Source organism: Nannobrachium achirus (assembly GCF_963921795.1).
Source record: "Nannobrachium achirus genome assembly, chromosome: 9".
NCBI classification, from domain to species: domain Eukaryota; kingdom Metazoa; phylum Chordata; class Actinopteri; order Myctophiformes; family Myctophidae; genus Nannobrachium; species Nannobrachium achirus.
In genome coordinates, this window is record NC_137818.1 from 11,870,401 (window position 1) to 11,892,293 (window position 21,893).

The following is a 21,893-nucleotide window of genomic DNA, read 5'->3' on the forward strand; positions in this document are numbered from 1 at the left end:
GATTTCACTCAGGATTCTGGCACCTCCTGAACCAACGGAGGTTCCGTTGCCACTGTCTCCGCGGGTCGCCGTCGCCACAGAGAAACCCCAAGGCAGAGGCAGCAGAGCCAAAACGAGAGCGCTCGCCAAAGAAGTGGAGAAACCCCAACCGCTCCACGGCGCTCCACCCGCCTCCACCTCCACGGCCGTCGAGACGCCTGCGCTGCCAGCTGTTGGAGGCAGAACGAGGAAGGGGAAACGGCACGCCTTTGATGCTGTGGAGGAGTCTCCAGAGGTGACCGAGGAGGCGGCCATCGTCACCCCGGCCGCGAAGCCCAAGGGTGTGGGGAAGACCATGGAGGAAAGTCCAGGGCCTCCTGGATCTTCCTCGACGCCCCTCCTGAAAGCCAGGGGTCGAGGGAGAAAGGCTAAACTACCTCTGGCTAAGCAGGAAACGATGGAGGAAAGTCCAGGGCCTCCCGGATCTTCCTCAACGCCCCTCCTGCAAGGGAGGGGTCGAGGGAGAAAGGCTAAACTGCCTCTGGCCGAGGAGACTCAGAAGGCTGTGGGACCGCCAGCAGAGAGGCCCAGGAGAGGAGAGAGGAAGACTTAATGCCTCCTGAACTTTGTTCAGGATGTTGGGTGGAGGGGATATGAGGGCTTTTGATAATTTTTTAATAACACATTTTATCAACTACTACTGTTTAAAATTGCAAAATGTTAAATAAAGTTATACATTAAACAGTTTATAATTGTGCGATCTGATTTTTCTTTCCCATGATGTCAGGATTAAAGTCCAAGTTTTAACTGGGTAACATTGTACAGAGTTTTTAGGATAAGGTCACTCATTTTCCAATTAATAGGCTATCGGTATACCACAAATTATAATCTGATTATTCAAGGTGTTTTGTCATCCACACAATCATTTGGTGAAGGTTTACTGCCAGTCATGCAACATGACATTTGGTAGGCCCAATCTGATTCTTGGGGTGGTTTTGCTTTCCCAGATAAATGACGAAATTGTAATGAATATGGAGACTTTATGGAAAAGGTAAACTAGGGTAATACAATGTAAGATGTTGACAGTCCAGAGTTGCAAAGCCAATGTGTGCAGTAACTACATACAACTGAAAGCAGCTTTAATGTGTTTCAAATGCATAACCAAGACTGGGTGCTATTAATGCTCAGTTCAGGATTTGCTGTGGATGTGAAGACTGGGTGAATTTACTGTATTTAAGTGAAAAAGCATCTGCACACTGTGGGGGGAAAAAGCAGTTTACTGCAGGCTTTCAGACTGAGTTCAGCAGGGTTCAAACGCACATTACTTGCAGGGGCATGCCACACCCTAGTGTTCATATTTAATTCAGTTCATTTATGCATATTGTCCCCAACTCTGAATTGTTTTTGCAGATTAAATTGATTTAATCTCGATGACTGTCCATACCACGTGTGACACGTCTTATAATTTAGACAAGCCTTTGTTTAATTTGTGGTAATGTCATGGTCAACATTCTCTTTTTGCCCAAACACAGAGGGTGAAATGGCTGTTTATAGCCACTATTTTTGCTATTTTAGCAATGGGACTATGGTAACTTGTTTTTGCCACCCCCTATGTCTTTCTGACATGCCTCTGATCACTTGATCAGCCAGTGGGCTACAATTTAATAGTGATATCAAGGGAATTGTAATCCCAGATTTAGTGGACAAAGGGTCCACAAAGTGTCCACTGAAACAAGAGACACTTTACAAAATGCATGTAACAGAAAGGATTGACATCAGGCAGTAGCCATCATTACAGCATAGAAAATATTCCCTTGAGGTCCTATGGTAGTCCAATGTGGTCAGTCCTCAGCAAAATTAGTTTTATTTCATGAAAAACACAGATGGCGTCCGTGGCCTAATATACTGTATCAGTTTGGGGATCCATGACATTGATGTGTTTGAGAAATGGCTATGAAATAATGACTTAAAAGACTTAAAGACTTAGTTTGAACTCTTATATTGCTGCATAAACTGTGTTAATGCCTGAAGGTCTAGCTTGTAATAAACTATAAATCTAAGTCTGTTTTTTTACAACAAGGGTTCTTATTTTACATAGTTATTAGAGAAAAGAAAAGATGTGTTAAAAATGTTTGGTAGCACTTTACAATAATGACCAGTTATAAATCATTTATAAACATTTATAAGCAGTTTATAGATGAGTAATAAACATGAACAAACTGTTTATTGACATTTGTAAATGTTTAACTAAACATTTATAACTGTTTTAAACATCATTTACATGTTATTAGTAAGGTATTAGTAAGTAGTAAACTAATCATGAATAAACCATTTATATACATTTGTAAATGCTTACTAAATCATTTATAACCAATGCTAAAATTCACATAATGTGTAGGTAGGAATGCATTTACAAATGTCTGTTAAGGTGACCTCCATGTGTTGTTCATGTTTAATATACGCTTTGTAGATGTTATCAAGAGCCCTAATGTAAAGTGAAGACTATTCTCGCAAGTTACTATACAAACCTCCACGGGATGTCCGCCCGTCCGTCACGTCACGTCACGCCACGCCACGCCACACTTTTGGCCCTACTCTTATCTCTGGCACCGTTGCCCCTATCCATGCCAAACTTTGCACACACTCCTTGGCTGCCAAACCACAACCTCCGCCCCTGATTTCTCACATGCCCCTCTTCTAGCGCCACCATGAGGTTGCTTATCTCCCAATTAGGGAGTCTTACTGGTTATTTACATCTGTCGTCTGTTAATGTGGCCACCTTGTTTGTTCATGGTTATGCTTTGTAAAACATTCCTTAAATATCTATAAATCATTAGTAGATGTTATCAAGAGCCCTAATGTAAAGTGAAGACTATTCATTATTTACAACTGTCTGTTAATGTGGCCTCCATGTTTGTTCATGTTTAGCAGTTTGGCAAGTTTGGCATGGATAGGGGAAACGGTGCCGGAGATAAGAGTAGGGCCAAAAGTGTGACGTGACGTTATGTGATGTGACGTGACGGACAGACTGACAGAGGGACTGACAGACAGCCGGGGGAGGTTTTCATAGTAACTTGCAACCTGATGGTCGCAATGAATAGTCTTCACTTTACATTAGGGCTCTTGATAACATCTACAAAGCGTATATTAAACATGAACAACACATGGAGGTCACCTTAACAGACATTTGTAAATGCATTCCTACCTACACATTATGTGAATTTTAGCATTGGTTATAAATGATTTAGTAAGCATTTACAAATGTATATAAATGGTTTATTCATGATTAGTTTACTACTTACTAATACCTTACTAATATCATGTAAATGATGTTTAAAACCGTTATAAATGTTTAGTTAAACATTTACAAATGTCAATAAACAAGTTGTTCATGTTTATTACTCATCTATAAACTGCTTATAAATGTTTATAAATGATTTGTAACAGGTCATTATTGTAAAGTGCTACCAAATGGGTACATTTACTTTCTATCGTTTTAGTGAATTTAACAATTTAGATTGCATGCATGCCCCCAGGTTAGGGGCATGCATACACGTGGCTAAATATGTCTTTTTAGACACAATAAGCTCATTCCCAAGATGCACTGCAATCTTTCATGGGCAGATGTGATTTATGGGGACTGGTGTAAATAGTAATAAAGAAATTGATGGCTTATTGTGTCTAAAAATACACATTTAGCCACTTGTACGCATGCCCCCACTCACTGAAATCAAAATACTAAAATCGCTAAAACAATAGAAAGTAAATGAAAACATTTTTAAACATTTTCTTTTCTCTAATGGCTATCTAAAATATGAACCCTTGTTGTAAAAAAAACAAAGTTGTCCTTTAAAATGAGGCATGGTGGGTTTTGATCATACATTGGAAAGCTCGAGCTTTATGTAAATTGAATTTGCAACCAGAAACGCCTCGAAGAAATTGAAACCTTGGTTAATTATTATTTTTTTCCCAGTATAGTGCTTTAGAACCTCCAGCTTACATTTCAACAATAACATATTTATTACTTGCATTTTAGGTAGCATTTAGTTAATTATTGTCCATTGCTCATGTTATACTGTAAATGTCACGGTGACAGCTAATATGAATACGCGTGCGTGCGCCGTGCGGCACATACACGAAACAAGAGAGCACATGGGAACATTTGTGGATGAGAATGAGGGGAGGACTCTGATCTGAAAGGTTGGTAAAAATGTCCCTTTACAAGAAAGATTCTCAAAGAGAACACCAGCACTCACGGAACAGTCCTATAAGGCTCTTTTTATTTTACATTAGCATGGTATGCTATAGCAGCCATTAACAACGCGTTTCAGCGTTTCACACCTTCATCAGCGGTGTATACTGTGGGCTTGGGAAGTGTCACATTTTATAGTGTCCTGTAGGAGCGACAACTTCCTCCGTCCGTGTAGCAAACAACTCCCACCCAACCTTGTACATAATATGCAAAGACAATTATAATTCATAGCTCTATACACATCAAAATCCATAATTCACATAGGAGTGAAAACAAATAAATACATCAGTCTGAGTCTGTTCTAATATAGGGGTCTACTTAAACACTTAAATTCATAATCAACAATTAGGTAGGGATGCATGTGGTACTCATAATTAAACTAAGTCAGGGCTAATCACAACTATAATACAAAGTTAACGTCCAAAAGGTCAATATTATTTAGTATTTCATGTGTCGAAACCTTGTCCAATCTAAATCTCTGGTAAAAATGTCCCTTCATCATAAACACACAATATAACATCGTTAATCAGAAAATATTTTATTCGATCAACACTGGTCCCAAAAATCATGATAAATGACCAGACAAAATAAACTAATAATAATAATCACACAACCCAGAACAATACGAGAGCCTAAGATTCATTTGACAGCTTCAATGAGGAGCCATATAATCTAACATTCATTGGACGGCTTCATATAATCCAAAAAATCATTGGAAGGTTTCATATAATCCTAAAATTCATTGGACGGTTTTATATAATCCTACAATTTATTGGACAGTTTCATATAATCCTAAAATTCATTGGAAGGCTTCATATAATCCTAAAATTCATTGGACAGTTTCATATAATCTTAAGGTTCATTGGACAGCTTCAACGAGGCGACCTTGTGTTTCAGCAGCAAGATCTGCAGATGAAGTTTCTCTTGTTCCAACAGAAGGTTTTCCTTTTGAAGTTTCAGCACGTCCATCTGCAAGCTCTCTGCTGATGAAATACACACACACGTTATGTAACATAACAGAAGCTTATTTAACCACTTTAAACTTGGCGTCCCATGTCATTATATTGCCTTTTTACCAATTTAAATTGTGTATTCTTTTTACTTTTCAAAAGGTTCCAAAAATGTCAACCACACACACACACACACACACACACACACACACACACACACACACACACACACACACACACACACACACACACACACACACACACACACACACACACACACACACACACACACACACACACACACAATCAAGATGTTGGAAACACAGATTACACAAATTATTTTGGAATGGTCCTTGCAGTCAAAGGGAAGCGTTGCCGATTTCGCACCCAAATGCTATTTTAATGAAGTTGTGGACATCATAAACATGATTGGAGTGTGTTTTGTAATTTCTTTCTGGACTACAATGGACTGCAACCTCCATGTTTCCCGTAGTTCAAGTCAGACCAGCCCCTTCAGCTGGTGTCAATCACCTTGTTGAGACTGTCAAATACCAAGTGGTCAGGGAAGAGTGGAGTGTGACTGGAGTTTGACTTGAACTACAGGAAACATGAGGGCTGTAGTCCATTGTAGTCCAGGAAGAACTGACATTCTGTATGATGGTGTTCAAAATAGCAATACACAAAACACACTTCAACATCATGTTTATGATGTCGTCAAGTTCAATAAAGTAGGTTTTGGGTGCAAAATTGGCAAAGTAGCCCTTTAACCTGACAGGCCAGTGTCCTACAGTAGACAAAGTGTTTATTTTTCAACTAATGTTTTTGATTGGTATCGCATTATTTTTTTTTTATGCCTTTATTGACTGACATGATACGGGGAGAGAGATGGGGAGTGACACGCAGCAAAGGTCATTAGGATCGGGACTCAAGCTCGCGACACGCTGTCATGCATCAGAGCCTATGTGGTATGCGCCTGGACCGCAAGGCAAGCGTGCGCCCTTGATATCACATTCTGCTAAAAAGGACAGCCACCTACTGTATAATTGACATGACTATTGAATGACTATGATGATGAGTATGTCCAGAATGGCATGTTGGCATTGTATTATGATTACACCACAAAGGAAAGATGGGGTTGAACTTGATTCCACAAACAAAACTCAAGTTGCCACTCACACTACACCCCCTACATCCAGGAACGATGCCTTGGCTACAGCACTGCACACCACCCTCTCAAACCTAGAGAGAGACAGTTCCTATGTAAGAATATATCTATATCACTGTACACCAGAATGCTGTTTAAAGCTCAGTGGTTGACACCATCATCCCCCTCAAACTAGACTCCAAGCTCAAGAGCCTAAGTCTCAAACCCATGTGACTTCCTGTCAGAACAATGTCAGGTGGTGTGGATCGGAACAAAAACTATCGCCCCCCACATGATCCGAAGCACGGGAGCCCCACAGGGATGTGTTCCAAGCCCTCCTTCTCTACTCCCTGTACACCTATATGAGTGTGTGGCCATGCATGCACAGTTCCAACCAAGTGGTCAAGTTTGCGGAGGACACCACAGTGAATCAGTGATATAGGCCTGATCCTGAATGACGATGAGACAGCCTAGACTAGAGGAAAGAGGTGCCTCTCATTGACAAAACTAAAGAGATAATCATAGACTACAGGAGGCCTCGTAGAGCAGTGGTTCCCAAACCTTTTAGGTCGAGACCCAAAAGAGAAATTATATACGTTTGTCCGGGACCCAGCTAGTGATGGCCGTTTGGCCATCACTTACGCCGTAAGATCGCAGAGCGAAGATCTACAAGCTCACTACGTGTCGCTTTGGGCCGTGTGTGTCGCTTTGTGCCGTGAGCTTTTTTTGTCAGCCTTTTTTTTTTTTTTTTTTTAATTAATTAATGAAATTACTGAAAATCATAGCTTTTTGCTAAAACAATTAAGGGACCCTTAAAAATGTGTCTGCAACCCACAAATGGGTCCCGACCCAGTGTTTGGGAACCAGTGTCCTCCCATCCAGATAGGCGGAGCTGCAGGGTAGAGGGTCCAAGAGTTCAAATCCCTAGGGGTGAACACCACTGATCTCACCTGGGACGTTCAACAAAGCTTGTCAATGAAACAACGATATGTTCCCTCTTACTGTACCTTCAGTGGGTGTAGTGAGTGTCAGAGGTGATGGGGTCATACTGGGTGGTGTAGTGAGTGTCAGAGGTGATGCGGTCATACTGGGTGGTGTAGTGAGTGTCAGAGGTGATGCGGTCATACTGGGTGGTGTAGTGAGTGTCAGAGTTGATGGGGTCATACCGGGAGTGTGTTCTGCCGGAGCGCTGCTGCGTAACTCCACCTCCACAGGGTAGTGGTCACTCACTTTCAGAGCCTGGGGGCAAAAAAAAAAACGGTTGTGTGCATATTAATTTTGAACTAGACTGTACTCTGTCGAGGTGCCATTTCAGGGTTCCCACGGTCACAAAATTCCTGCATGGAAATATTTTGAAATTAGAAAAATATTTTTCCAGTCCTGGAAAAGTTTTGGAATTTATCAAGGGTCCTGGAAAAAATAGCTATGCATTGTCTTTGGTTATTGATTTTGTTAATACCTCTGAAATGACAAATTAAACATGGGCCAAATTGCAAATATTAGAGGCAGAAATTGTGAAAATAGCTGATCTACATGCTCACAACGAGAGCATGTAGATCTGCTATTTTCACAATAGAACAGTGTTATACAAAATTCCTCAACTCTTAGTGCTCGTCAGGGTGCTGGGTTCCCAGTTAAAACATGATTATTTCGGGGGTCACGGCCTGAAAAGGTTGAGAACCACTGGCATACACTACCTGTCTTTGGGCATTGCGCATAGGAGTAAGCAACCTGTTATTGAGTTGAATTATTGTTATATAGTCCTGGAAATTGGGTTAAATATTCTGGAAAAGTTTTGGAAAAGTTTTGGAAATTAATTGGTAAAAATGTGTGGGAATCCTGCATCTTGCACCTGGTGCACTCATAGTCACTTTCCGAAGAAAAGGTTCGACAAGCAGTGCTGTCTGTATGTATGTGGATGGGCAAGTTGGCACTCTGTTGAGGTGCCAACTTGCGACTTGTTATTTTATGAGGGTGCACTTGTTGGTGGTGACATCACCGAGAACGCAGCTCCCTCATTGGCTAAAGACCCTGCCTTTGTACTGTCAGCCGGATACATACAACAACGCACACAGTACTTGCGGGCTCTGCTGGTGCAAGTAAAGAATTAACCGCAACGGAAACAATTACTTTTTGTGTTATCGTTTTATCATTATTATATAATTTGGCATATATTATAATTTGTACTATTAACAGTATTCAATTAATTAATCAATCAATGCCCTAAAGAAATATCCACACACATGCAGACTAATATGCAGGGGGAGGTTAAAACTAACAGTATTTAAAAGGGTAGATAATTTGCTGTTGACAAAAAGTGTGAGCTTGTAGCTCTGCTATTTTGCACCAGAATATAGGGACACTAATAGGATTCATGTGGGCAAGAGACAGTCTTATCTGAGGCAGTATGTGTGCAGTCATCATCGTATCAGGTTGTGAATAATCCAGTCCAGAAACTCACCTTTTTTTCTGTCATTTTAAACGCTGTTTGGAAATTGAAGGGCTTTGCCGAATGTGGAACAATGGCTTCCAGCATGTCCTGTCCATACACCACAATCCTATGAGGGAGACACGCACATTTTTATTATTACTATGCTGCTGACAGCCAGTGGTGGAAAATAACCAAGTACATTTACTCAAAAACATATTTTCTATTATGTACCTCAGAGGCAAATATTGTACTTTTTACTCGACTGCAATTATTTGACAGCTTTAGTTACTAGTTACTTTGCAGATTTAGATTATTAGGACAAATGCAACCTGCGATCCACTATCAACCAAAGAAGCCATATTTTATTAAAGGGATCCCTGCCTAATATGACAAATATGCCTTAATTAATACATTATAATTGTCCTCTATAACTACAATGTAAAATTAAAAACACCTTAAATATTTTATTTCTCCTAGAAATAGCTAATCTTTCACTCAATAGGGGAAAATAAACGTAATACTTCCTATGGTTAATATGAGCATCAAATCAATATTTCAAATGTTTTTGTGTTTTGTTTTTTTGCACATGCATGCCATAAAAATTACACATGACATTTATGACATCATCAACTTGCGACAGGCATTTCCCCTATTGAGTGAAAGATTAGCTATTTCTAGGAGAAATAAAATATTTAAGGTGTTTTTTGTATTAAGGCATATTTGTCGTATTAGCCAGGGATCCTTTTAAGCTATTAGAAAATAGAAAATCTACAAGTTCACAACGCGTCACAGTGAGCTTGTAGATCTGACATTTTCAAAAGATTTGTATATATTTTGAAACCTTGCAAAATGGGACTTTTTGCACGATGACTACTTTTACTTTTGGTACTTTTAAACTTTAAGTACAATTTGATGCCAATACCTTTGTACTTTTACTCAAGTAAAATGTGAATACAGGACCTTTTACTTGTAACAGAGTATTTGCAGAATTTGTGGTATTGCTACTTTTACTTAGTTAAAACAGGTGACAGACTGCTGACAGCTTGTGCACCAGAGGCAAAACAAAAAAAAACTTGAAAATCCTCTGTTTCCGGGCCTTAGGCGCGTGGATACCTGTGGTAGAGAGAAAGCGCACATGCCTGTCGTAGGTGTGCTCGTTTCCTGTGTTGGCCGTGGTGTCCACGTCATCGCCGATCAGCCAGTGGAAGTTCTTGTCACTGCGGATGCGGATCTCTTTCATGTCCTTGTCTGAGACATAGGCCCCGTCCGCGTTGAAGTCCCCTAGGATCATTATGTTCTACCGGTATACACAGTAGGGAGAGACAAGAGACCGGTTATCTGTCTTGTCCCCAAGTAACTTCAGCAGCAACAGCAGCCAAGAGGCGCGAAGGTGAAAACTTTAGTTACTATACTTTGCAGATATAAATGATCACAGCCTGAAAAGGTTGAGGACCACTGGCGTATGACATGAAGTTGAATCAGGAGTAGACATACTGTATTGCAATAGTAATACTTTGCAGACTCACGTCACATTTCCATTTGTCTCTGACCAGCAGGAAAACCTCGTACAGCTCATCCAGCTCTTTCTCAGAGTCATCAGGTTTGGTGTGAACGGGGATCAGAATGATGTCTTTCAGCACTGGAACAAAATAATAATAATAATAATTCAGAAGAATATACCACTTAAAAATGTACTATATAACGTTGTTGTCGGGTGGAAACCTTGTATGTCCAAAACTCTTTGTTTTGCATTTATCATTTTAAAAATGATTTATACTAGTGAAAACTGCTGATCTACAAGCACACAACGCCTCGCGGTGCGAGGCGTTGTGTGCCCCGCGAGGCGTTGTGTGCTTGTAGATCTGCTGTTTTCACTATCTTTGTGTGACAGCCTTGTACAAATGTGAAACTTGGAGATACAAGGTTTCTGCCCAAACAGTGACGGTAACTTTCCTGTTCTACCCCGGATTTGAACCCAGGTGCAGTGTCGACTTCTACTTTTTTTTACCATTGAGCTAATGCTTGCTCAGGGGATAAATTGAATCTTGACCATCAGGTCAAAAGTCTCCTCACATTATTGGCTTAGGAATGCAACAAAAACATATCTATGAATTCAAGTCTTCATGGGGTGAGTAATCGCTTGAAAAAGAAACATATTTTGGTGGGTGAACTATCCCTTCAAGGCCTGTATAGTTGATGGTCGACAAATAGCGGCAATTAGCCCTATTCACGGCCCGCCCACTCAGAAAATTTCTCAGCAACTTCCTGGTGTGACGTCAATTTAGAAGGGGAAATTAATACAGAAATAGCTGGACTTAAAGCCAATAAATCATTATTTCGAACGGTAAAGTAAATTATAATGCTTTGTGCCTTTTACTATCTTGTGTTCTTGTTCATGCTAGCCGTATTTTATACTGTACTATTCGGAAATTGCATAAGATTTGCGATTTCTGTGTTAACTCTATGGGCTTAGCAGGGTTTTACCCCTTCAAAACGTGACTTCAGCACCGGGGGGATGCTGAGTGGGCGGGCCGTGAATAGGGCTTATAGCTGATTGTGAGCTTGTACATCTGCTATATTGACCATTTTAGAAAAGGAATGTTTGCGATTTTAGAAAAATAAATAATTTGGAAATATTTTGAAAACATTTGAAAATCTTCCCAAAGTAGGGACACCAGGGTTAATGTGGTTCAAATACTACTAACACACTGAGGCCATGTCTTGATGTAGGTTACAATGTGTAAAACACAAACTAGATAAACCTGTCTATAAATATCTATGGTGTCTATCTCGTCAGCCCGTCAAAACATAACAAACTCAGGCGCCTGACAACGGAAACAATAAAAAAGGCGCCTTTTTGTTTAGCAAAGACTTTGTGAAGCTTGATCAAAGGATTAATGCTAGGGTTAGATACAATTATATACCGCACAAATTACAGACTGCACACGGCTACACAAGACAAATAATATGCAACAGAAATATTATGCCTGAGCTCATGCTTCCTTCAGTGCATGAGGAGCGAGCAAGCCGCTTCTTATCACCTGACAGGGGGAGCTTCACCAGTTGGCACGTGGAAGGAACACGTTATTCCAACCAGTTCCTTTCCCCTCCATCAGGTGCCCCGGCTGCCAGGGGGCAGGCATTATAGAGACCTGGATTACTGCATGTTTTTGTGAGGGTATCAACCCTAGGACAGTATGTGGTTCTCAACCTTTTCAGGCCGTGACCCCCAAAATAATCATATTTTAACTGGGGACCCCCCACACCCTGACGAGCACTAAGAGTTGAGGATTTACTATTGTATAACATCAATCTACATGAGGATTTACTATTGTATAACATCAATCTACATGTTCACAACGCCTCGCGTTCCGAGGCGTTGTGAACATGTAGATCTGCTATTTTCACAATTTCTGCCTCTAATAGTTGACAATTTGGCCAATGTTTCATTTGTCATTTTAGAGGTATTAAAAAGTCCTTCAATTGTCATTTTAGAAATGTGCATAAACCCTCTATACACTTAAACTTTATGGTGGTTTGTTTACTGTTGAGTGAGAAAACAATGTTGGTAATCATCTGGGGACCCCCCCTGGGGGTCCCGACCCACAGGTTGAGAACCCCTGCCCTAGGAGACACGAGGAGAACATGCAAACTCTTTTTCCACCACTGGTGAGCCCTAACCCACCAGTATTTTTATGTGTGGGTTATGGAAGGTGAACAGACCCACCAGTGTTGTGTGGTTTGAAGTGCAGAATGTAGGGCTCTCTGGAGAAAACATCCACATCGTCCACCTGGTTGTCCTCGTACTGGTAGCAGTCGTGCAGATCCACCACGTCGTCCCTGCAGGCACGTGCACACATAGACATCAAAGTGGGCTTGAGCCCCTGCCCTTTTACCCGTCTGTAAAGTGCCCTGTCCAGACCATGAATAAGTACTGAAAATAGCCAACCTCCAAGCTCACAACACGTCGTATCGCGACGAGTTGCATAGAAACCTTGTAGGCCTATGTCCAAAATTTTTACTTTTTTTGTCAAAATGTTTTATCCTTTTTCTTCTTCTTCTTCTATTTAATCAAACTCTGGTTACTACTTTTCATTGCCGTGTCTAATATAGCAGTGTCAAGTATTTTGCTCCCTTTGACACTGGCATGGGCGGGCCCAGGGTCAAAAGGAGATATGAACACAAAGAATGTGATCCTTATCGTTTTGAGAGATGACAGGTCCAGTCATTCTATACAAAGGTAGGTAGGTTAGTGCAGTAACAGTTTCCAATGTATTCTCTGATTATTTTGTCACAAACTCTTGTTAATACGTTTCATAGGTTATATATACAGTATATTAATTAAAAATAGGACTGTACTGTAAGTGTCTTGCTCAGGGGTCAACACCATGTTGGCTTGTGGAGGAATTACCAGAAACGCAAAGAGATTGCCCTGAATGACCATAACAGCTCTGTAACTCTGAGAGTGTACAAATTCAGCCGATATCCCTGTTGTCATCCCTTAATATGGGTCTGTCATCACCAATCCCTTATGACAAATTCCTATGCCATTTCCCCTCCATCTGTCTGCGGATTGATTAGGCTATAGTCCTTGTGACTACTGACCCCTACTGGTTAGTCTTGGGAAGGGTTTCTACTAGACCAGTGACCTGACACTGACAGGAGGAGTTTCACTGGTGTTGAACATATATAGCCTACATCAGGGTTCCCCAATTAGTTTTCCCCAAGGGCCGAATAATGTCTAGGGTACCAAGCCGAGGGCCGCAGCATCGCAGGGGACGACGACGGCGTTCCTGCTACTCCAGTGACAGTTCAGCTATCGTCGTTGTCGGGTGAAAATCTTGTATGTCCAAAACCGTTTGTTTTGCAATTTTGCCATTTTAAAAATTATTTAAACTAGTGAAAACAGCTGATCTACAAGCACACAACGCCTCGCACCGCGAGGCGTTGTGCGCTTGTAGATCTGCTGTTTTCACTACTTTTGTGCGACGGCCTTGTATGATTTGTGAAAGAACGTACAAATTTGGAGATTTCCACCCGACAACAACGATATACTAGTGTTGTTGCTGCTCGTATACCACCATTATTACTGGGGTTGGTGGGGGCCAGACAGAAGCCCCCCGCGGGCCACAAATGGCCCGCGGGCCGCCTATTGGGGAACCCTGGCCTACATGCTCGAAGCACGGAGTGAAGTGACACGTTTCGAGCTCTGTAGCCATTTTGGAATTTGAATCCTGAACAGTTTTGTGCATTTGAGGTTTCCAACCAACAGACACCATGTGTATAAATAAATACTTCACCTGTATAAAAATAAGAACTGCTCCTTATATCTGGTCCTTCCCAGGCGCACGCTGATTTTCAGAGTGTAGTGGTGGGTTGTGTTGACACTGTGAAATAGAAGAGAGGACAAACTCAGAACATAAAAACATACAGACACAACAAACATGTAATTCTCTTTTATGACAACAAGGTATGAATCACACTAAAGATCACGTTGACCGGCTATTTCCTACAGAATGTTTGCCCTAGAATATAGGAAAGCTTTTATGGGTTCATGTCAGTGTTCATTTTGACAGGAAGTTTAGTTTAGTTTTTTGAATAAAATTAGTTCTGGTCATATCCATTCTAGTTTTAGTAATTTGAAAAGTTTTAGTTTTTGTAGCTTTATCTGACTAAATGTCATAAGATTTTAGCTGACTAAATCGCAAACCCAACATAAAATGACTTGTCATTTAGTTCTACTGGTTCTCTTCTCCACTAGTCCATTTGTTGACAAAATTGTCAATATATTTAGTCTTAGTTTTAGTCCTCATTTACTTAGTTTTTATTCAGTTTTTGTCAGTGAAAAAAGGTAGTCCACAAAGAATTACGTCATAGTTTTTAGTCAACGAAATGAACACTGGTTGATGGTGAGCTCACCTGTTGAGTTCTTCCAGGAAGCGGTTGACTGAAGCTCCGCTGATGTCCACCACCTCCAGGATCAGCATGATGTCATACCGAGACACAATCTGCCATTCACACCAACAAAGAAGAAACTCAATGCAATGGAGGAAGTACAGGGGTCATCAACATGTCCTAGTGGTTCTCAAATGTTTTATTTGCAAGGATCCCCATAACTCTTGAGAGGGTACAAATGGAACCACTTGAACCTGGGAGAGTCCATTTGGTTCCATTTACACTCTCAGAGTTACACACCTGCTATGGTCATTCGGGACTATAGCTCTTTGTGTTTCTGATATCCGTGGCAAAAAAAAAAAAAGCATTTTGACAAAAATGTCCACCACAAGCCAGCCTGGAAATGGCCCCTGGTCCGCATAAACAAATTTGGTCTTGTCTGTGGCAAAAAAAAGGACCCCCATATAACTCTGAGTTACAGTCTCTTCAGATCTTCAGACATTCAACATGCCCGAAACGTTGCTGAATAAAGTTATTTATTGTAAGTGAAGACAGTGTGCGGCAGGGACGTGCTGGGCCCCTGATACAGCCCGGGAAAAAGAGTTGGAGAGGCCCTCATCTTTTTTCTTTTGTTATATTTCGTCGTTGTCGGGTGGAAACCTTTAAAAATGATTTAAACTAGTGAAAAACGCCTCGCACCGCGAGGCGTTGTGTGCTTGTAGATCTGCTGTTTTCACTACTTTTGTGCAACGGCCTTGTATGATGAAGCAGGGCTTTGCTTTGTGAAAAATTTTATAAATGTGAAACTTGGAGAAACAAGGTTTCTGCCCGACAATGACGATTTACTTTGTTGACCGCACAGCCCCCAAAATGGAACGAAGGACGACATTTTTTTAATTTGTTCCTAATGGCCGGCCTGGACCGGCCGGGAATGAACCGGCCGTTCGGGAGTTGTCCCGCTTTTCCCAATGGCCAGCACGTCCCTGGTGTGCGGGACTCCTTCCCTCCTTTCAGTATCTATTACACTGTTCCGACACACCTGTCCTAGTAGGTGTGCAAGAGGACCTCTCTTCTAAGTATAATAATAATAAAAATCAACAAAAAAAATCTAATTGTAGTGGAGTGAAAGTAGAACATTTGCCTCTGAGATGTATTAGAGTAGAAGTAAAAGTGCTCAAAAATGTACAGTAATGGAGTAAATGTATTAAGTTTCTTCCCGCCTCTGAAACTCTGACAGAACAAAAAAAGAAAACTGGTTTGAAACCAGAATTTGTGGGAGATAGAGATCATCTATTGTTGCCTTCAATGACATTGGTTGTTAAGGACATTGGTTGTTAATCTGACTGGTGCATCTGGCACTGTCATCATCACAACGATCAGCTGCGACAAGACATGACAACATAATAACAGGACAACATTGTGCAAACCGACGTGCAAACCATTCCCATGGGCGTCACCCCCTAAACATCCACGCCATGCAACTCAAGGTGGCACACCTAACACCTATAGAACACTCATGCAGTCATTAAAGGTGTTGTAAGTTAAATGATTCAGATAAGGGTTAAATAGCTCTATAATTATGCACTGATGGTAATCATTGCTGACTCTCTACACTACAGCAGTGGTTGCTGCTATATTACCTCCCCCTTCTGAAAAAGTAAGGTAACCTGTTTAGCCAGCTCCCTTTAAAACTACTTCATTGGAATAACAATTAACCTCAAGGGAGTCTGCAATCAGCCAAAATGTACACACTCTGAAAACAGTGTGTGCGTATGCGTGTGTGCGTGTGTGCGCGTGCGTGCGTGCGTGTGTGCGTGCGTGCGTGCGTGCGCGTGTTTGTTATCAGCCTTGGGTGGAACCCATTGCCTTGGGATATAACTGTCAACTTATTGTCCTTGTGTTTTGGGAGTCTGGGCCACGTATGTGGAAAAGGTTGGCTAAATACTGTACGGCATTCTATCTATCTGGAGAGGACAATGTTTCATATGTCCTTGAGTAGCTAAGGGGGAGAAGAAAAAAGAATCATCTGTCACTTTCTATATAGTAAGTCATGCACATGTTATCTTTCCCTCTGTGTGTTAATTATGTGCATGCAGCTGTATCTGCTTTGACCGTAACCTTCTTCTGATCAGTATTTGGATCTATGGCTATTTTATGTTTAGCAGATTTCTTGTTGTAGATCCAAATGTGCTGTAAGGCTCACACAGCTGGTTACAGGGGAGAGTAATATTATATTACAGTAATATTATGTTGCTTGTTAAGTTACTGTGCAACATTTGTTTCCCTCAGTGACAGCTGGAAGGCAGCAGTTCCCTGAAATTGTCTAACAAACAATATATCTGCAATCTGGGTTACTAATCGCTCTCCGAGATTCTTTTTACACTGACCTTAATACAACAAAAAATAATAAAGAACACAAATTGTGCCAGGGGATCCCCAAAAGAGAAGATTTTGTATTTTATTTATTTATTTGTTTATTTATTTATTTATTCTCAACACTTTCAAGATATTTCAAAACAGTTCAAAAATAGCGGAATATGCAAGCTAGTATATCTGCAATTTTTGAATAGCCAATGTATAAATGGATAAGTGGTTAAAATGATTGAGATGCTGTATTAACACATATTGCTGGGGACCCCCTCTATCCCCTCCAAGGACTGCTGGGCGTCCCTGGACCCCACTTTGACAACCACTAGTGTAGCCTACACATACATACAGTACATATATATATACATACATACATACATACATACATACATACATAGGACTACATACACATACATACATATAGGCCTACACATAAACCCACACCAAAAGGTGTAAAACAGGATTATTCTACAGCACCTTGACCAACGTTGAGAGGACATCTGGATCGGAGATCTTTGCCAGTCCAAATCTCTGTACGTTGAATGATGCGATCTTCATAATGCCTAGAAAAGAAGAGCTCATTAAAGGCTACTCAGTCACTAAGATCACTTGCCTTTGAATCACAAGGTTTCATTTCATTTCTGAAATTCTTTAGATTTCTTTTTAATTTTCGTATTTTTACAATAATAGAGAAATGTTAAAAAGGGGGATATTTACTCACAAACCGTACAAATGGTTGCATGACCCAAAAATGGGTCCCGAGCCATAGTTTGGGAATAGACACCCTCGTCGCTCGACTGATCCAACCCTCACTTACACAGACACACAAGAGTGGAGAGGGTCACCGGTCTGTTGTCATGCCACGGGGTAATATAGGATGTGACACAAAATGTGCCACCTCTCGTGGGCACCAGAATTGTGGCATGCCCTAGTGGGCACACCACAGTTCTGGTGGGCACATCATATAGAATATCTTGAAACAACTAGAAATACTGTTCCTTCGAAACAGTGTGGGCTCGATTCCAACCCAACAAATAGGATACTTTAAGGTACTGTAAGGTACAGTACCCTACAGTATTGTACTGTACCTTACTATACTGTACTGCACCTTACTGTACTGTACTGTACTGTACTGTAACTTACTGTACTTTACTGTACTCTACTGTAACTTACTGTACTTTACTGTACTCTACTGTACCTTACTGTACTGTACTTTACTGTACTCTACTGTACCTTACTGTACTGTACTGTACCTTACTGTACTGTACCTTACTGTACTGTACTTAACTGTACTCTACTGTCCCTTACTGTACTATACTGTACTGTACTCTACTATGCCGTACTATAACTTACTGTACTGTACTCTACTGTACTGTACTTTACTGTACTCTACTGTACCTTACTGTACTCTACTGTACTTTACTGTACTCTACTGTACCTTACTGTACTGTATTGTACTTTACTGTACTGTACTTTACTGTACACTACTGTATCTTGCTGTACCTTACTGTGCTGTACGTTACTGTACTTTACTGTACTTTACTGTACACTACTGTACTGTACTGTACCTTACAGTACTGTACTTTACTGTACTCTGCTGTACCTTACTGTACTTTACTGTACTCTACTGTAACTTACTGTACCTTACTGTACTGTACTTTACTCTACTCTACTGTACTGTACCTTACTGTACTTTACTGTACTCTACTGTACCTTACTGTACTGTACCTTACTGTACTGTACTTTACTGTACTCTACTGTACCTTACTGTACTATACTGTACTGTACTCTACTGTGCCGTACTGTACCTTACTGTACTGTACTCTACTGTACCTTACTATACTGTACTTTACTGTACTCTACTGTACCTTACTGTACTTTACTGTACTCTACTGTACCTTACTGTACTGTATTGTACTTTACTGTACCTTACTGTACTGTACTCTACTGTACCTTTCTGTACTGTACCTTTCTGTACCTTACTGTACTTTACTGTACTCTACTGAACCTTACTGTACTTTTACTGTACTCTACTGAACCTTACTGTACTGTACATATTCTATGTGTTCTAGATCTACATTTTTGATTCTGTGTTTGGGAACCAGCAACTGTCAAATGGACTCCAACTGTAGTGGAGTATATTGAGTGCATATACTGTAGGCTAACAATCCCAGATCACATCTGTCCTCCACTATGTCTATAACCAAGGCGTTCTTCTATGTGGCCACTCCAGACTGAGGAGTGGAGCATGGCTTTTATTGTGTTTGTGGATCTGACTTGGAAATGCATTGGTTTTGATATCTCCCTGACAACCAACAACAACCACTAATATGGCTGACTGTCCCTGCGGGCTCTAGGATATATGGCTATGGGATTTACATCCCATCGCCCGGACTTGATTCTTGATCACAGCTGTGTAATCAGTAGAGTGGAGAGGGACATTTATTTATAGTTTTAACTATAACTATAGTTTTATACATCACACAGCTTAGACATTTGGATCAAATCAGAGAGCAGACCTGTGTGAACGCAATGATATAGATAGCATATCTGAAGTGTGAACACTGCAGCCACAGCGCCTTAACATAAACATGGGTCTATTATCCTTCTCTCCACTCTACTAAACCCATTGGAAATGCATTGGGTGCTTAAAGTTAAACATTTTTATTTTTTTATATTTATACTACAAAACATTTCAAAACCAAAAGTACAAGCACACGTGTCCTCAGTAAGCTGAACACATAAAAATTTGAATGGTGTTGAAAGGTGTAAGCGTTTAAGAGATGAAGCGCGCCAAAGTTTTGAGGAGATACTGACTGACTGACTGACTGATAGATAAATAACTAGAAAAATATTGTTCCTTCGAAACAATTGTGGGCTCGCTTCAAGCCAGAAAACAATGGCTATAAAAGCACAAAATGTCAAGATCGCAGGCAGTGCTCTCTTTGACGTTACTGACGTCAAAGATTGGTCCATTTTGTTCCAAAAATGTGTTATGCAAAAGTTGGCCCGCTGGTGGCGCTATAACAGGCCAATGTGAGAAGGTTGGTATCTGTTCCTTGACCTATTGGGAATGTGCTTGCAAGATTTCACGCACATCCCAGTTCATGATTTCATGATGTTCATGATTTGAGGTGTTTTTGGCTTTGGACACTTTATCGCTGCTTGCAGCTATATTTATTATTATTATTTTATAATTTTTTTGTGTGCACTTCATAGGCATGTTAGATAAAGGTCCTTAGATTGTGTGTAGAATGTTTCATGCAAATTGCAAAAAAAATCCTAGAATAAAAACGGGTTTAAGCGTTTTACAAACTGCTCAAAATTATATAGCGCCCCCCTTTGGCCATTTGGGGTAAGATTGGTTTCAGTGATATTTGAACTAACCCTCTACACTATTTTGTCATGAAAATGTGACTTTGCATGTATGTTTTAGAGGCAGAAGAATAATTTGCATAAAAATGCAATATTGTTTGAATTATTTAAAAAAGCATGTTTCAATGTTAAAGAAATCCGATCAGACAGATCTTTAGATATCGGTCCAAAGTTCACGTAAAAAAAGTTTTGTGCACGTGACGCGAAAATTCCAGAAAAAAAGCGGGTTTACGCGTTTTACAAACTGCTCAAAATGGCGGAAAATCGAAGGGCGGAGCTTACTTAACAACGACACAGATGTCTTCCGCTTGAGTCAAAGCACGCGTGTAACAAGTTGCATGTCTTCAAACAAAACGAGTCATGACTTATGCCCGTTTGAAGTTTGAATTTTCAGACGCTTCGTATAGCGCCCCCCTTTGGCCGATTGGAATAAAATTGGTTTCAGTGATACTTTGACTAACCCTCCACATCTTTGCCAAATGCCATGAACGTGTAACTTTGCATGTATGATTTAGAGGCCGAAGAATAATTTGCATAAAACCGCAATATATATTGAATTATTAAAAAATCATTATTTAACGTACAAACTTCTCACCACATAGCCTGTGTAGATATAGGTTCAAAGTTCATGTGAAAAAAGTTTTGTGCACTTGACGCGAAAATCCCAGGAGGAGATAGATTTTTACTGTTTTTCATATAATTCCGAATTGTGGGAGACCTAAAGGTCAGAGGTCAAAAGTTAGAGGGTAAAAGTTGTTCGGCATGAGGAGACGCATAAGTGTATACAGGTTTCATGGCTGTATGTATAACACAGCATGAGCTATACCTGTTCAAAGATCGCACTTTCGAAGGCTTCCTACAGCGCCACCATTTGGCCGATTGCTATAGAAAATAATAGCACACTTCGCCACTGTAAACTGAACACATTGATGTTTTTATTTTCATTTTCTCACTAAGTATGTAGGAGTAGAAAGGAACCGAAGTTTTGAGGAGAACTTGATATGACTAGTATAGTATAGTATAGAAATAATGACAATATCTAAAGTGTGCTCGCCTTATAGGCGAGCCCACAATGAAGATAACATACGTGTGCTCGCCTTCCAGGCGAGCCCACAATGACATAACAGATCGACAGATCACCTCTCCTCTTCAGTGGAATAAAGACTTTGGAATTTGTAGAAACATTTTTTAACCTGTTAAGATCCTGAGGGAGATTCTACAAATGCCTTATGAATCTATAGTTCTCACACTATCAAGATCTTTCAAAAATGCTCCAAAATAGCGGATGTGCAAGCTCGCAGCGTGACACGAAGTGACGAGCTGTGGGCTTGTAGAAAGCATCCGTTTCATTTCATGGGTAACAAACAAACACACATACATACATACACAAAAATGTTTCTCAACCGAGAAAACCCTCATACACACCTCTTGCTTTTGATCTCCTCTTCCACAGTACTGCGTTGTCTTGCTCCTCATCTACGAAGTGTGAGATGCTGTGTG

General features: G+C 40.5%; 1 protein-coding gene across 1 annotated transcript; it reads right to left on the reverse strand.

Moving 5' to 3' along the window:
* Positions 1-5,083: 5,083 nt before the first annotated feature.
* On the reverse strand, positions 5,084-17,576 carry LOC308290630 (deoxyribonuclease-1-like; the record flags this gene model as incomplete). The annotated part of the gene is made up of 9 exons (XM_080732540.1): positions 5,084-5,214; positions 7,333-7,564; positions 8,787-8,883; positions 9,896-10,053; positions 10,283-10,395; positions 12,484-12,596; positions 14,057-14,143; positions 14,676-14,764; positions 17,496-17,576. 9 exons carry the CDS (start codon positions 17,574-17,576, stop codon positions 5,084-5,086), a joined length of 1,101 nt encoding a protein of 366 aa, XP_080588666.1.
* Positions 17,577-21,893: the final 4,317 nt, after the last annotated feature.